Below are 18,486 nucleotides of genomic sequence, written 5' to 3' on the forward strand. Positions count from 1 at the left end.
GGGAATCAATACTAATAGGGTACTTCGTGATGAGCTACAATAATGAAATAAAGATACCTTGACAATTTCTTTATTGAAACTAAAACATTTCACATCTTACTTACTAAAAGCAACCTGTCTTCAGAAGTATTATTGAACTCCACAATGAAAAGACGGCAACTTTCATGTATAATTATTGAAAAATTACCTTATTTGTACAAAGAACACTAAATTAATGAGATAACGAACTTCAATTGTAACATCAGTATATTAAACTAATATTGAGAATAAAATTGTATAAAAAAACTTAAGTTAGGTTTAAATTTTCGCATATATTTAATATATACATTTAATTAGTAATTCTACAATAAAATGGCCCACATCCTCTATTAACAAAATTTCTATAATAATTACAATTAAATGATTAGTGTAAATGGAGAAATCTGTCTCGGTTTTAGAGAATTATGTTATTAATCAACTTTGAAAACACACAAATATATAACTTATAATAAGAAAACATTGTTGTAGAGGAGGGATAGCTTATCATAGAAAAACTAATGTTCTAAAACATATAACCTTATAAGCAAATATACACAAAAAATCCAAATCAATTAAATTTAATAAACAGATTAGGTAATTTAAAAACAAAATATCAGCTATAATACAATTTATTTAATAAAATAGCCTTGCATCAACTATGCAAAACATACCTCGAAGTATGTACATTTGAATTAAATAAAATCCAAATAGAGAAAATTGTTTCATGTCATAGGTATTCTTGTAATATATGTTAGAAAACATATAAATATAAGAATGTAGTGGGATTAGAAACTAATCGGAAATGGTCCAAGATCTCTTACCACTATGCCAAAACTTGGACAGTTGCCCAGAGACATGCCATATTAAATTTTTTATACATTTTCTAAAATGTATAAAAAATAAAAGTATAAATGTATCTTTAATAAATCACTTATAATTTAAATCCTCACTTTATTGAGCACAAAGTATGTTCACATAATTTCAGCAATATAATTACTTAGATGACTTATTTATTTTAAATAAACGTTATTTAAAACTAAAATTTATATTCATTTACATGATGTCTACGATTTTAAAAATATTAAAATGATGATTGAAAGTAAAAAGTTTTTTACTTTACCTCTGCAGTATCAATAATAGTAACTTAAATATAACCAGTCTTAAAATTAAATTTAGAAATGTGCTTTTTATTTAGAATTTTATTCCTATATACCAAACAGTGTGAGAATATCATTATTATTTAGGTGTGATTTGTAATAAGAAGTGATGTACAGCTGAACAACTGAAAATGATTAATGGAATCGAAAAAAATGACTGTTTTAAAGTTTGAAACTTTGGCTTTTTACTTCAATTTTTTGATGTTAACAAATTGTAACAAGGTGGAACTATTATGATTGTACAGAATTGAGACATTTCAAATTAAAAACATATTCCAGAGGATAAAAGTTTAAATTTTATTAACTCGAATGCTAAATCTGTCGCAATGCACCATGGTTGTAAGTTCGATCCCCACTGGGATAATGATAATACTAAAACTATTTTTATTTCCCTGCTCTGATAGAAAGCTGAAGCTGTAAATGCTTAAACCTAAAACTATCTGGATACCTAATCTATTCTAGCTTTTTCAAAAAAATAAACATAGCATATAATATGCAAAAAATATATTTGTTATGCAAAAAAAAACTAAAGGAGAATACAAATTGACAATTAAACCAAATATTTTTATATTAAGATATTTAACCTAAAATATTAAAAAAATATAAACTAAGAATAAAATTAAAATGTGATTTGAGAAAAACGTGATTTGAGATTTTATGGAAAACAAAATTATTCTATCTGTGAACATTGCGTTACAAAAAGCCAAATGACAACACTAATTCCAGTTTCTATATATTCTTTGAACTTATTTTAGTATATTTCAATATTTTAAATCCGAATATAGCATTTAATCAAAAATATTACTAAGCAATTTACACTATTTACAATACAGTACTTAATTTAATGGTTGACATTTTTGTCTTCCATTAATATAATATTAAACAATTGTTTATCTGTACCTATAGATTTATATTTTTAAGACTTCACATAATATAAGCACGTAAAGATAACAAAACAAAAAACAACAAGCTTTCTATACAATTTAGAATTACCAAAGTACATTTAACAAATAAATAAAATTATGATTATATATTTTTTATTTTATATTTTCGGGAAACCCATACATAAAAATTTAATTAAAAAAAACATCTCTTAATTTCTCGATCACATGAAAAAGTTACCGTATAGTATGTCCTACAATAAGGGGTTTCGCCATATTTCAACCGTCAGTGTTATCTTATATCTATTTTCCACTCATACTATGTCTTATCCTAAGGAAAATAATTAGTTTTGTCAGTAATTAAATAATATTATTTAATTCTGTAAATAGTAATACATATTAGAGGCCAGCTGATTTTTATACGAGGAAAAGAAATATTTAATATTTTCATCTCCTCGATCTAATAACAAGGCAAAGCGCGCCGAATTCTGAAAATTCGGCGAAAGGTGGGAAACTGAAGTGTCTTAATGTTCTGTATATAAAAAAATACAAAATCGCTGCCAGAATTTACACTATTATTGAGTATTCAATATTATTACATAATTCGTTACAAGCCACAATCCAACAATGACTTATTAAATTCCAAAACACGTTTAAAAAAAGAAAATTCAATATATAAATTACGAGTCACTAACCACATTTATTAATTCAATCAGAAACTTTTAAATTCTAGACTTCGAGACATTTTACTCCATCTGGAATAAAAATTTTAATAAGAATTACCTAATTCCTCCCTACTTATTAACAAAAATAATAATTAAACCAAAAATATATTTAGCACACATTCACTTTATGATATATACAGTTAAAATTATAACAGTTTTTAGTACATTAATAGTCCATTATTAGCAATATAGCTCTCATGTGTAATATTGTATGGTATGTTGACGCCGCGGCGCCACCAGCGGCTGGCTAGCGCTACCACCGCCCACTATAAGATAACCACCGGAGGTAACCACTTTTTTAGCTGAATTTTCTTCATTATTTAATATCTGAAATTGAATGAATACAATGGGTAAATTAAATTAATTCTTTTTAGTATAAATATAAATTTGAAGCCGTCATGGCGCAGGGGCGCAAGAAGAGAGTAGCGACTGTAAATGCGACGATTGTGAGTTCATTTTCTCGTTCTTGTTTCACCACTCAATACGCAATGCCTCAGTGGAAAGTGGAAGAAAGGGAAGTTCCCTCTGCCTCCCATGATAGGTGCGGATCATCGCGTAATGCTAAAAAATAAATAGACAAAGATTTTATAATTTTAATTAAATAAGCATCTGAATGTCTCTTGGACCGGGATGGTTGGCGCTTGATGAGGGAGGCCTACGTTCAACAGTGGACGGCGATAGGCTGATGAAAAAAAGCATCTTAAAATAAAAATTCTTAATTTTGCATACGTAAAACAACTCAACGTGCAATTAAATTATGTATAAAATACAAATAATCAATTAATTTATAACTATAAAAAAAAACAAAAGGAATTTTGACAATTTAAAACTAACAATAATTTAATAACTGTGTACATATACAACCAACCAATTACTAAATACATGACTCGCATGGCCACCCTGAACTTGGCTGTAGATGGCTACGCAGATTTGATAATGTTAGGATTGGTTAGAAAAGAAAATCTTACTTTTGATTATTTTCTTCTCGAGTGTACAACGCGCAAAAGTTCGAAAGCTTAACTTTTTTGAGAAACTGCCACGATATAACGACCGTACTACTTATATTACGATATATTGAGAAAATTTATTTTAAAAAACGCTAAAACAACAATACCCACTTGTTTATTTAAATGTAATGGTGGTACCATCTGGGGTGGCGTAGGTTTGTATGTGCCGACACACTTCACCGTTGGATTGCCGCTCGGATCATCCACCATACTCACTGAAAACCATTATAACATAAATTTGATTCTATTTTATTTTTTTCTTTTTTTTAAATTATTTTTATTTTTTCAATCTTTCTAGTCACTTTAAACGCACTCATAAGCGTCATGAGTTCTGATAACAAGCCAGCACTGCATTGAGTTCTGCTACTTAACACGTAATCTTTGGAAAATTGAGCGAAAAGCAGAGAAAAGGGTTGGATGTCTCAACACTGGTTGCTTCTACTAACATCTATGTAAATGTAAATATTTTTTTCACATAGAAAATGTAAAAAATATATTTCTTTAACTTCACACGGTTTCCTGCACATAGCAGGGTACGCAGAAGGAACCTGGGAACCTAGTTTTAAAACACTATGTTCTCAGTAATGACACCTGACGCATTGCGTGGAGTAGAGTACAAAATATATATTAAATAATAACTTAAAAATTATAACACACCAATAATTGAAGCTTTCGGCTGTTGATCTTGCGGGAAGTTGCGTGTAGACGCGATCTTACCACCCACTGTGAGAACTGGTGTCGATGTGCTTTTCTGCAATACCAATATAACATAAGATATTTATAATAAATCGTCGTCATTGCAGTGTGGCTATAAACGTTAAACGCCTAATGTTATGGGTTCGATTCCCGCTGAGGGGAATGAAATATTTAAATTTCCTTGCTGTGGTAACGAATAAAACGAATATAACGCCACTCAACACACAATGACATCAAGAATTCTGAAGAAAGTGAGATGAAGAGAGTCTTCTGTATTCTGTAACATTACTATTCATTTATTTAAAATAATCGTTTCAAATAAATTATTTTATGCAAATTGAGGCCTTTGGTATTGAAATTGTTTGTGGTATATTTCTACCAATAGCAAGTGCTGAATTAATGAAATTGTACTGTAACGAAACAATGTTATGTAAAAAGGTTTTGTTTTTTTAATTTTACGTTTCATACGACATACCTACCAGGTAGGCAGCTACCATATTTCTTAGGGTCACGCTTATACCTAGTAGCGGAATTAGCGATAGAATGAGTATCAAACGCTAAGGTAATAAACATTAATTAAATAATTAATTATAACTTACCGGCACGTTTTCAGGAGCCGGTTGCAGTCTTTTTTCTAACCCATTCCCATTGTCATTACTATCTGTGTTCTGGAAAACAGTTATCTTCGTATTATGTATAACGATATCTTAATTCGCAAACCAATTAAATCTCCATCTGCGTGAATTTTACATTATAACGCCGCAAACATTGTTATTTTTTGTAAATCACTCAATAAAATAAATTATGATGTTACATAGTTCAATATAACATCTACCAGCGTTAGAAGAGTAGGCAGAGTGAACATTCGACTCTAATGTTAAGTTAAATCCGTTCCCACTTGCCGCCGAATTCTGGAGGCATTGCGCGTAGAGTAGCGGAACTCAACGCGGCGCTTTGCCTCGTTACCAGAAAAGTGGGAAAAGTAACATGACGTTAACTTTTCAAGGGACATCGAAATGTCCCTTGAAAAGTTAACTGAGATAAAGTTAGCTGGTTTGGGAATTAAGAAGAAGAAGAAGACAAGAATAAGAAGAAGAAGAAGACAAGAGACAGCGAAAAATTCAACACGCAATTTCTCAAAAATTGGACGTAAAGTGGAAAAGTGTCTTAACTCTTAACCCTCTATGTCTTACCATGTGTGGGACAAAGCCTGATATTAAATACATAATAGTAACAGCAATTACCTTAGGACGTTTTTGCGAGCATACGGTGAAATGTTGGTTCCAGTGCGCCTTCTGGCACGGATAGTCACAGTACGCTGTGTTCCAACAACAGTAGAAGTGAGCTTCTTGACTGCAATTAGCGCACCTATAAACATCATTTTATTATTATTATCTTCGGCTGTACATCTGTGTATATTTAATTGTATTTTAGACAAACTGACGGATTTCTTATAAGAATAATTAGAAAACTTAACTCTAATTTCGAGTCACTTGGCTCATCGTGGTGTAGTTAGGAAATACCTGATGGTTATGGGTTCGGTCTCACTCGGGGATATATTTAATTTATTTTTATTTCCTCGATCTGGTAAGTAAAAAAAAAACACTTCCGAGTCCCCCTCAATCAATACAAAACGCTTTTCGTATTCTTTAAAATCAGACTCTACAGACTCTAAAAAATTAAAATGATTTGTAAGACCCTGAAATTATGTTTTTTAAATATTTGTGCATAATTCACTCGGAAGGAAAATATTCAAAAGTAAGAAAAATCTTAAAATTAAATCTGCACCACAGCTAACCTACAGGACGACCACGCCTCGTCTACCCTACTATACAAACAAAACCCAAACACAAATGACTCACCACTGTTTAGCTTTCGCTGCTTTAACAGCCGCTTCCAATTCCATTTGAGCGGTGCGCCTCGCCTCGCTGATCGCGCGCGCTATCGCCTTGTCGAAGGACGCCCGCATCTCGGTTACCAGAAGATCTGGTAAAATTTGTTAAGCATTAAGGTGCTATTCAAAATTACAGTTCGGCAAATAATTATGTTGACTGTGACAAACAGGCACGCAGAGAACAGATAGGCAGAGAAAACCTAGTATCAAGACACTCAGTTTCTCATTTACTGCCGAACTTTCGAGGCATTGCCTGTTGAGTGGCGGATCTCTACCTAGCCATTTAACAAGCAATATCACGATAATTGGGCGGAAAGTGGGAAGCGGTGTGCCTTAACACAAGGTTCCCTTTACATATCCTATAACTATATATAGAATACAACTATACCCATAAATAAAAACATACCATGATTATGTTTCAATTCATTAATCTCTTGCTGGTGCCTCCATTGCATTTGTTCCATTTGTAGTCTGACCGCCGTCGCTTGAGCTTCCGGCTCGTCTATTTTATCTAGCGAATCTTCTAATAATGTTCTGAAGAAATCTGCTAACTAGAACACAATAGTGTATATAATATCAAAATAATCCATTTATTTTATATTGTAAATTCTAATATATATGTAGTTTCTTCTTAACACACAATATACATCACAAATTAAAGTATAAAAACATTTATGGGTTATGGAGACTGACTTAAAATTGCCTAACTTTGTTACTGAATTTTAACTGAATACTTGCAAGCATAAAATTTATTATTTTTTGAAAACTACGTGATACTTAATGAATTTATTACTTGCAAAATATAGAGATGAGATGAGAATATAAAGATGAAACTTTGAACATTAGGACAAATAATATATGCAAAACGTAAATAAAAATAAAAAATCGACAAAGAAATCTGTAATACTAATAATAACGAATACTCCATTTGCTCTTACTCCATACTATATTGAATATCTTCACTATATTTTAGTTAGGGTACATAATGCCCACAACAAATTATTATACTATGTTTAAACTGTTATTGTCTTATATTGTTTTAACAAATAAATAATCTTTAAAATAAAAAAAAATATATAATACCTTAACAGCATTCTGATTTAACTTAGCAGTGAGAGGTCCAGCTGTCGACGGCGGTGGTACCGATCCAATCGGTGTATTCAAGTCAAGAGGATTGAGCAACGGCCGCTGCTGCAGGCGAGGAGGCTGCAAAGAAATCAACATTATTTACAAATATATACGAAAATTCAAATAAATAGCGAAAGAAGATCTGTTTTTCTTTTTACGCTTTTCGAATATTTGCAAGTGCATCACTTTTAGCAAATTTATTGAAGGACTTTGTCATGAAATCCGTGTCATGAATGCATTAATATGTACTACTAGTCTGTTCCTGTCTCTAACTCTCTGTGACTTTAGCTATGTCTTCCTTGACTGTAGTCATATTCAGTTAGGATTTGATGGATCTCTGCATTGATAACAAACCATGGAACACTACTGATTGTTCGAAGGATTATGTACTGTACTACTGTAAGGATTATGTATGTACTCTTTGCATGGGTGTAATAATTAAAAATATATGATAATTCTTTCAAATATTACTTACTTATTAATCTATCTATCCTCTTGCCATATGATATTTCATAGTAATGATCTTTGGGCTAATAAAATAAATAAGTTGTAAATCCCGCTACGTTCAAATTTTTAATCCAAGAGAAATTAAATCATATACTTACTCCAGGCTGGTTTTCAGTAGCATTATTAGTTTGGGGTTGAACTTGAGGTTGTATAACTTGCGCAGTTGGTGCGGGCAATGCAGGTAACGACGGTAACGCAGGAGGTAACGATGCTAACGATGGAGGTAACGCCGGTAATGTTGGAGCTAAAGATGGTAACACTGTAGGTAACGCGTTTGTTCCTATTGGAACTATTGTGCCGTTATTTCTGTCTGTTAGTCCGTTTAACATTGGAGATGATGGAGATCCCTGTTGAAAAAGATAAATCTGGATAGTGTAAATTAATTGTTGTTTAAATCTATTTAATAAAATGTCGCAGCAATTTAGTTTTATTTCCTATAGTATAAACACAACCATATTCATTGATAAAGACCAATATATTTGTGTAATATATACAGGCAAATATCTTGAAAAACACTAGATTTCCTCCGCCTACCCTGAGAACGCAATATCTCTGTATATCTCATACAGCGTGAAGTAAAAAAAACAACAATACTCACATCAATACCACCAACCGACATGATCGGTTGCAAACTGAATGTCCATTGTCCATTCACTGAAGTTATGAACGGTACAGTTTGAACAGTAGTGGGCACGTGTCCTACTGTGGGCACGCATATGGGGTTTGTGATAGTGTTCGTAACTAGCGTAGAAGTGGTGATAGTGTTAGGCAGTGACGTCGCTGGTACAGTTGGTGTCACTGTGTTGACTACTGTGCTAGCTGTAATATGGACAAAAGTATTAGTAAATCTTTAGCATCAATAGATTAGATTAGATTAGAGAACATCCAATAGATTTGGAAGGAGCTAGTTGAACTTGTAACAAGGACAAATATCTTAAAATTAGGTTCATTCAGCCTGCTCTATGTGAGTGAAGTTAAAAATGAATGACTTGAAACTTTGAAAGTTTTTTCAAGATAAATAAAAAAAAATAGCAATCTATAGTATGACATAATAAACTTATAAATTAGGAAATAAATTATATTAATTTCCTCGCTCTGGTAATAAGAACCCGACACGAGCCAAAAGACAAGGTGCAGCAATGTGTTCCACCACTCAATCCGCAATGTCTTTCGAAAATTAGAAGAAAACTAACGACCGAGCTATTTACGTAAAAATAAATATAAACTTATTACTTACCTATACAAGAAGTAGATACTTGTGGCCTTATTATAGTTTGATTATTGGTAGTACCATTGACTGTAACTGGGCGCGTTGACCGAACCGGAGCTTGTGAACTAGGAGGTTGTATAGGAATGTACACCATAGAATTCTTACTATTCAACTCCGACCTTCCATCATCAGCTTTCCTCGATTGGGGGAAGGTTTTCTTAGCCTTAACTCGTATCTCCGGCGGCTTCGAGGTAGTTTTCCTTGTCACGGGCGCCATTACCACTTTGTTTAATCTAACACCGCGTAGATTCGCTGCGGGTGGATTCACTGGACGTAAATGGAATGCGTTCATTAAATCCATTTTCTCCGAATGTCGATCTGCATCATCAAACTCGATTGGCTCGGATTTTATTTCAATTTCAACGTCATCCCTTGGTTTCTGACGTTCTGATGACTTCATTCGCGCGAACGCTCTAACCCCTACCCTTCCCACCGGCGTTTCAGTCCCATTTCTAAGTTTTTGCAGTTTATTGACCGCCTCATTCATATTCCTAACATTATCTGTGCTTGTAGGTGTGAATACACTGGAAGCTGAAGAGACAGTTATCACTTTGGTATTTTTGTTCAATGAATTTTGCAGTGTTGTGGACAAACTGCGAACGCTACTAATGGTTGGTAAGCCTGTATTTGTTTTTGATTCACGAGCTAGCACTGCTAGGCTAGTATCATCATCAAATGTAACCTTATCTTTTATCAATTTAGAATCGGCCCTACTTTGCCTTTCATTGACCTTTTCCTCTATATTGAAATTAGAATCCTTTTTATCTTTTTCAATATTGGAACTATCATTTTTCTTATCTGTAGATTTTTCTTTCAAACCTACACTGTGGTTTGAGCTATCATTTTTCTTTTCGGACGATTTCTCTTTTAAACTATTACTGCCATTTACTGATTTATTTCTAGAGTTTCTTCGTTTATGGGACTTTCTATCATCTCTCTCTTTATCTGTAGGTGTCGATTTTTCTGTTCTTACAGGCCGTTGTTTAGGCGTGCTTGTTTTATTGTCCTTTTTCTCATCTTTAGACATACTCGATATAGTTGGTTTAATCTTGAGAGTAATTTTAATAGGTTCTTTTTCTATATTGCTTTCCATTTCATTATTATCAACATCTTTTGGTGTTTTATTAGATTGAACTGTAACTTCATCATTGTTTTTTGCATCATTTACTGCTTGTATTGTCTCATCTACTGCTATAGCTTCATCAGCGGTATCATCCTTAGTAGCTTCTGTTGTTTTATCTGTTGTACTTTTGTCATTATCTTCGATTTTAGGTCGTTTTTCACAGAAACTGCTTTCTATGACCGTTAAAACGGCTTCCTCGAGACCAGATCTACGTCTTTTTCTATTTAAGTCTCTTTCCTTACTTGGAACTTCAATCTCTATAGTCTTTTCCCTGTAAAAATAATATCTCAGTTAACAAAAAAGCTTGCTATATAATTTTATTTGTTGTTTTCATTCTATTTATGTTATTACACCATCATACTAAAATTACAAAGTAGGCGAGAATAAGGTGTATAGGTACTAGATTATCTCTGTTTATTGTATAAAAGAAAACTCGTACTTAAAAAAAAAAACATTTATAAAAACCTACTTATCTATAGAAAAATCTTCCTCCTCTCGAGCTATTTCAGCACCATCCGCCATCTTACGTAATGGTGTTTCACCTTCTTCATTTTCACTGATATAGCTAAAAAAATTGGAAGGAATATTTAATAACATTAATATAGATTTTATGAAAATCATAGGTATAACAATACCGTCGATACTGCCTGAATGTAATACCGATGGTTGTAGGTTCGATTCCCACTAGGAATGAAATATCTCTGCTTACCATGCTATATGCAGGATACAGCGGAACTGCTAAAAAATATACTAATTAAAAATATCTTACCCATCGTTAACAGAACTTTTGGAGCTCTTGGAATTCGATCTGCTTTTACCTTTGCTGCTGCTATTTGGCGAACTTGCTGGCTTGTCTTTCACAGGTGTTCGCAATTCACCTTCAAATGTCGGTATCTAAAATAAATGTATGCTGTATTAATATTAAAAATCGTAAAAATAAATGTAGGTTGGATGAATAAAAGCCAAAGCATTTTTCGACCAATTTTGGAGACATTGAGCACTGACTGACGAAACAGAACGCCGCGCTTGCCTTGTTACCAGAGCAAGGAAATAAAAATATTATATTCATATTTTCTATTAATAACAAAAGTATTCCGAATTAATTCATCTGAGTAAGAATCGTTTACAATCACACATTATCCCCACATTATCACACGATTTTTATAAATTTAAAAATAAAAGGCGATAATAATATTATAATTTATTTGTACATGTTAAAAGAAAAGAAAACCTTTAATCATTTACCATTTACTAATTATTACTTATAACTTACCATTACTTTCAATTGTTCCGTCATTTTTGTAGGATCAAATTGTGTTTTGAATGGAGGATAGACAAATTTACCGTATTTACGTGATATATTACGAATATGTTGTTCGGCTTCCTGAAATAAAAATCAAATATTTTTATTGTAATCTATAATATTATTTAAAAAGATTATTTAATTACAACATGAATACATTTTTTGTATTAAGATATATGATCTTAGTGTCAAGCTAAATCTCTTTATAGTAGGGTAGGGTAGTTAGTACTTTCCGCCTAAATTTTCAGTATCGAGTGGCGCAAATGACTACACTGTCTACCAAAGCAGGAAAATAAACATACCACACATAATTCATTCGGAATGCGAGTGCCAAATCGAGCTTTTAGTCATAGCGTTTAGTCATATGATGTCCTACTACGGCTCGATAGCCTTTAATTCCGCATTTAGCAGAAGAGTTTCCTCCTCATTTTTTGACGGATTTTCGAGACATGGAGTGTATGGAGTGAACGGAGTATCAGAATATTGAGTGACAGAACACAAGGCAAGGTCACACTTTGTCTTTTATCAACGCGAGAAAATAAAAATTTCCCCGAGTGTGAATCAAACCCACAACCGTTCCGTTTACAAATTCAAATTCATAATTCAAATTCAAAATATTTTTTATTCAAATAGGCAATTATTATAAGCACTTTTGAATCGTCGAATGAACATATGAACAAAAAGCTACCACCGGTTCGGAAGGCAGTTCTGCTGAGAAGAGCCGGCAAGAAACTCAACAGTTGCTCTTTTCAAAATCAATGGTACAATCTATTACATTAGCTGGCAGCTATCCTGCATTACATTCAATAGACATTAATTCCATACATGCTTATCCTCACAATCACACTAAGTCAAATTGCGTTATGACAATCCCTTTTATACTTTTAATAACTCTATGAGTATAATCCATACACACCTGCATACTATCCAATATATCCTGACGTTTAGTTCTAAAATTATTAGGGTCCTTTTCGCAAAATAAGAAACAATCGCGAGCGGGGACCCACGCTCGATCGTGAGCGCCGAAGAAACGTACGTCGACGAGGCCGGCACTACTCACGGACATGCCTTTCGCTGGCCAGTATGGGAAACCTGAAATGATTTTATAATTATTATTATATTGACGCCGGGTCTTAAGCGTATGACCATAGAAGCGACCGTTGTGGGTTTGATTCCCGCTCGGGGGGAAATACGTAATATTTCCGTTTCCTCGATCGGGTAACGAGGTAAAGCGGAGAACAGAAGTGTCTTAACATTAAATTTCCAGGTTCCCTTTGCCTGTCCTTCTATATGGAATTACATTGTGAAGCTAAAAATCTAATAATAATTATTATTATCATAACTTAGGTGTTGCCAGCAACTTTGTGTGCGATAGTGGAATTTAACACTTAAAATGGAAAATTCGTCTTGTTTTCATCGTTTTCGTTCCAGAACTCCTCTAAGTAGTTATCTATATTCCCTAAACTAAAGTCATACCAAATTTCAAGTTTCTAAGTTCAGTAGCTTAGTTCTGCGTTTTCTGTCAGTCAATTAGTAATGAAATAGTTTTACATATATACAGTTCATCTGTATGTAAAAACTTATAATATATTACATTAAAAAGTTATAGCTTCTATAATTAATATTGGTCACATCTGAAGTCTTATAGGGAAATGCCAAAATAAATAAATATAACAACAGAAATACTTATATTAGTTTCTCTATTAATTTATGATTAACTGCTTATTTCTTTTATTTATTATATTAATTATTTCCATTTATTAATTAAGCAGCTTCGTGCCTTTTCCGAATTATCAGGATATCAGGATAAACAAAGTGAACATAGTGCTAAAATACTGTTTCCTTAACACTAATGTTTTTACATTTCCTTTGCCTACCCTGCTATATACTGCGGGTTACAGAGTAAAGTTAAAAAAAAATAAATACCTTTCAACTTAGCCCATAACAAAATATGTGGTGTAGAACACACGTCCGTAAACCACGTGGCTCGTCTAGAATGAGCCGCTGAGTAGCATTCTGGACACGCTTCTATTTCACCCATTTCTGCTCTACACGACCGGACTAGGGCACGGGCGCCGGCTGTTAATTTTGATTGCACTGGAATTTAGGTAAAATAAAATCGGTCAAGTGCGAGTTGTATTTTCACACCGAAGGTTCTATAAAATCAAATTTCTATCAAATTCATGATTATTAGGTCATGTCGGTTGTAAAACAACTTATAAAAGTTAACAAACTTAAATATGCAGGTCTCAGGAAGTGAAATATTTATTTCCGTTTATATTTCCATTACTTCGCTCTGGTATCGAGGCAAAACGCGGCGTTGAGTTCTGCCACCCAACACGCAATGCCTCCAGAATTCGTCAGAAAGTGGGGAACGGAGTGTCTTAACATGAGGTTCCGCTGCCTACTCTGCTGTGTGTGTGAAGCTAATATATAAGCATATACAATAATATATGTAATTTGAATACCTACAGGTATTAAATATGATACTGTTGTGTAATATCCACTGTGCATCAGCAAGAAATGCTTCAGTGCTTCCATACAGTCCTTCAGCAATATTAACCTTCATAAGTGACAAATCCATTGGGTGCACCACGTATTTATCGTAGTCAGGAAATGACTCACGATCCACTGGTTTTACAAATGGATCCACCTTAAATATACAAACATATATATTACCAGAGACCTTAATACGCCTTAGCCCGCTTAAACTTATTGTTAAATCTAAATATATATTAGAAAAGTATACAAAACTTTAACATAAATTGTAGCCTGTGTTATTTTAATGTATAAGCAATGTTACTTTCATATTTATAATTTTAGTAAAATAGTAGGATTAGTAGAATTTAACTATTATACAGATAATGAATATAATTAACTGACTCAATTTTATATTTAACAATAACAATCACACTACTTTTGTACTTTCTTGTTAAGTATATATAGTAATTAGAGAATATTAAGATTTATTTATTTATACTAGTTGATGTTATATTTCTATTTTAAATTTGCAAAGATACAAACAAAGCTAATTTACTTAAATAATCATTAAGTAAGTACATCAATAGACGAGAAATTAAGGAAATTATTCATTTATTTTTGTAAATTGATAACAGACAATGAAGACCTTAAATCTGAAGACTGAATAACATAAAATTAAACATATATATTATGTGCCTGAGAACAATACTTCTATATTATTTTTACACTTTATGCTGTAATGCCGTAATAATATTTTTTTAATAAAAAAAAAACATAAATTTGAAATATCTGTGTTTTGAGTTATTGTTGATTTATTTTAAAAAAATATAGGTATAGTTATAGAAAAGATTTATTACTTTCTGCAGAATGCATAATGGATGACATTACATGTTTTTTTATATTATAATTGTCGGTAACTGAACACATATCATTCTTTTGTAAGGAATAAAATTTCTAATACAAAACAAAAAATATGACAAAATTACAGAACAAGTAAAAACAATTATGTATTCAACATATAATTTAAATTAATCAAATCTGTGGTTATACGATATTTAATTTAGTTAATATCTGTGTCAAATATAACAAACTGAGAAATGCAGAAGAAGCGTAATATCAATCTACGTGTACCGTTTATTATTAGTGGTGAGCGAGACAGATGGCTGCCCGCTTTATTGATTACCTTACGCTAGACAGAGATAGCAGATACCAGTCCCGCCTATGATAAGTAACAAGGTCATTTTACTTGTAAGGGAATGACGCGTTTGCTTTTCGTACATATTTTGTATACGTTTATATTAATTTCATTTATAACGTGAATTATTTCAAATAAATTTTAAAGAAATAAAAATTATTTTTAATTAGGTGATTATCAATGTATTGTTGTACGATCTATAGAGACCTCATTACGATTTCGAAATTAATCCTCTTAGTTTATAATTATGCTTCTTGAAATATTTAATATTTATATTAGGGAAATAGTATTTTAATAATACATTAAGAAAATAAATAGGAACATTAATTGAAAAATATATCTTTACGTCATCTAAACATAAGAAAAAATAACGCACGATGGAAGCCATTTTGTCATTCGAAACACGAAATTATGTCATGAATCCATGATAGTATGTCAAAAGTTTATTTTCGTTTGTCTAAAATTGTCACATTTGCATAAAATAATGAATACTTGGTCAATTTGCTTATTGTCAAAAAATGAATTTTATCAATAACCTAAAAATATTGTTATTACAAATAATCATATTTTAAACTTTTATTAAATTTGTATATTCATTTAATGCTGTGCGATACGGAAACTCGCAAATATAAAAAAAAAAGTCGAAATACTAATACTTTATTAGGCACTTTTGGCATTGCACATAGTTACTATAGAAATAATAAACAATTGTCTAAATGATAAGTATATCATGATAAGCCAAGTATTTACCCCATTCACATCTTTCATGCGTTCTAAAGCGTATTGTAGAAGTTCACACAGATGTCCTAGGCTAATCTTCTTCATGGCTGGAGATCTGGAAGAGATATATTTTAAAAAATTACCACAATTTCACTGTTACTTAATAATGGTGTTATATTGAGACCGGCCATTATTGTGTTGCATACTGCCACTTTCCCCTTATTATTTTTGTTTCTTCATTCAGATAAAGGGTGCTGTTGAGCTTCTCTACTTAATACACAAGTCTCGAAAATTGTATGGAGAGGAGATAGAATACTTAACACTAGGAGGTTCCTTTGCTGGAGAGAAGTTAAAAAACAAAAAGAGAAAAAAAATATTATAATAGTTAATAATACTGATTCATTCTGCTATGTGTAGATATTTTCAATAAATGATTTTATATGTATAATATTTACCTAGTCTCAGAGCTTTCTGCATTCAAAATGGACAAACACTCCGGACAAACCCAGCTCTTATCAAATGTTATTTTGTTTCTCTCTGTACCTGACAGACATTTAAAATGAAAAGATCTAGGACAGACTGTACACTGCATTGGTGGATGCCCTTTTTCACTGACTGCATGTTCTACTTGCCAATGACACCTCCAACAGTATGGATCTGACCTCAATTTATTATTTTGGCCTGGACTCTACGGATAATAGAAAAAATATGTTAATCAAATTATTACATATAGCAATTGTAAAGAATAAAAGTAATAAAAAATACTATATATTACATACATACATATATACAGTACAAAAGTGATTTTTGTAATATACTTACCAACTCTGGCAATGGTACTTCATGCTTTTTCTTTTTTGGAGAAGGCAATGTTGGTGTACATTGTATATCTCTTTTATCATCTGCCTCCTCATCATCAGTTTCAGCCTTTTGGAACTTTCCAGTTACAGAATTGAGAAATTGCTTTACCTTGTACACAAATTCCGGATTCTGTGACCTCATTGACCTTTTGATAATCTTCTCTGACTTTTCACTGCTATTGCTTTTCTGTGAATTGTTACTACTACGCCTGAGACCTTGGATTTTTTCTGCTTCCACTGATATATTTAAACTTGTGTTAGAACTATCTAAATTACTTCTGGATTTTCTTGTTTTTGTTGTAAGTTGAGTACATTCACTAATTATCTTAGATTCTTTGGCTGACTTAATAAGAGATTTAAGTTCTCTGCTGATGCTCTTATTATGCTCTTTTTCTGAAATATCAGAATTAGTTTGAGAGTCATTTGACTTTTCACTAATGTCAACCAAGCTGTTGAAAGTTATATCACCTTTTTTTTCCTCCTTATCATCCGTATTTAACTTGTCAATTTTTTCTTTTGTTGGTGTCTTTTTTTCTACAGAAGCTTCCTTTACAGGTGACTTTTGAGGAGACCCTTTTTGATTTGTCATTACTTTACTAGGACTTTTATTATCATCCTTAATTTTATGAGAGGAATTAATACTTTGTTCAGAATTTTGCAAATCAATGGATTCAATAGGTGGATTCTTTGGTATCTCCTGAAGCACCTCTTGTTCTGATGCATCCAATAGCTTTTCCTGCAAATCTACATTTTCACCAATATTATCTTTACTAAGAGAAGTCACTTCATTTTCTGACAGAACATCTCTTTCAGGAGAACTTTTTGATTCAGTACAAGTAGTAGTACTGGTACTATCTTGAGACTTTGTATCAGAGCTTACTTTGACAGTTTCTTCTTCACTAACTTGTACCACAACCACCATTTCAAGATTTGATTGTAATTCGGACGTTTGTTGGCTATCAGGCACGTCAACAGTAGTAGAAGACACGTCTGTCTCCATATGAATATTAGAATTCTCCTCCATCTTCTGAGTAAGAAAGAAAATTGGATTATAATATAAACTTGAATGAAAACATTGACAACAAAAAATTTTTTTATATCTGACATATCAATAACAAACAATAAATGTTAGCACCGGTCATTACCCAAGCTCAACAATCCAGCCAGCTACTTACCTATCTACTTTCAATACATTCATACAAATTAATGCAGAAACTCACCGCACGTTTCGCTTTTTCCAGAGCTTTATTCAATAAATGTCTTGATATTGAGTTATTATGATTTTAAATAACCTTTTGTGTGTCCATTTATGTCACCTATTTAATAACTCTAGCCAAAAATATTACACCAAACGAAAGGAATCACACATTGCTATAGCAAAATTGTCTTCACTATATTCAACTATATCTTTCTATCTTTAGTATTGTTGGTTAGAGCACAGATGGAGCTACACAGCCTATATCACGCTGTACTTTGAATGTGTTGCGTTCCTTTTGTTTACATTGAAATTAATATTTCCTA

At 32.2% G+C, this 18,486-nt stretch overlaps 1 protein-coding gene across 2 annotated transcripts; it reads right to left on the bottom strand.

The window, feature by feature from the left end:
• Window positions 1–54: 54 nt before the first annotated feature.
• On the bottom strand, window positions 55–18,408 carry LOC146534416 (MYND-type zinc finger-containing chromatin reader Zmynd8-like). 2 transcript variants are annotated; one of them, XM_085192483.1, is made up of 22 exons: window positions 18,186–18,408; window positions 17,434–17,992; window positions 16,928–17,358; window positions 16,561–16,793; window positions 16,136–16,220; window positions 14,182–14,362; window positions 13,636–13,806; window positions 12,626–12,801; window positions 11,680–11,790; window positions 11,176–11,300; window positions 10,876–10,971; window positions 9,251–10,677; window positions 8,612–8,832; window positions 8,112–8,360; window positions 7,462–7,584; window positions 6,785–6,929; window positions 6,347–6,470; window positions 5,729–5,852; window positions 5,084–5,152; window positions 4,446–4,539; window positions 3,900–4,003; window positions 55–3,108 (listed from the first exon to the last, which is right to left on the bottom strand). In XM_085192483.1, the coding sequence occupies exons 2-22, from the start codon at window positions 17,987–17,989 to the stop codon at window positions 2,977–2,979; spliced, it is 4,977 nt and encodes a 1,658-aa protein (XP_085048609.1). In that variant the 5' UTR covers window positions 17,990–17,992; window positions 18,186–18,408; the 3' UTR covers window positions 55–2,976. The 2 variants fall into 2 exon arrangements, with proteins under 2 accessions (XP_085048609.1, XP_085048607.1); XM_085192481.1 differs by having other exon boundaries at window positions 16,928–17,992.
• Between the last annotated feature and the right edge of the window lie 78 nt (window positions 18,409–18,486).

Source organism: Heliconius melpomene, chromosome 11 (assembly GCF_056956725.1).
Source record: "Heliconius melpomene rosina isolate 202511_hmr_F chromosome 11, ASM5695672v1, whole genome shotgun sequence".
NCBI lineage: Eukaryota > Metazoa > Arthropoda > Insecta > Lepidoptera > Nymphalidae > Heliconius > Heliconius melpomene.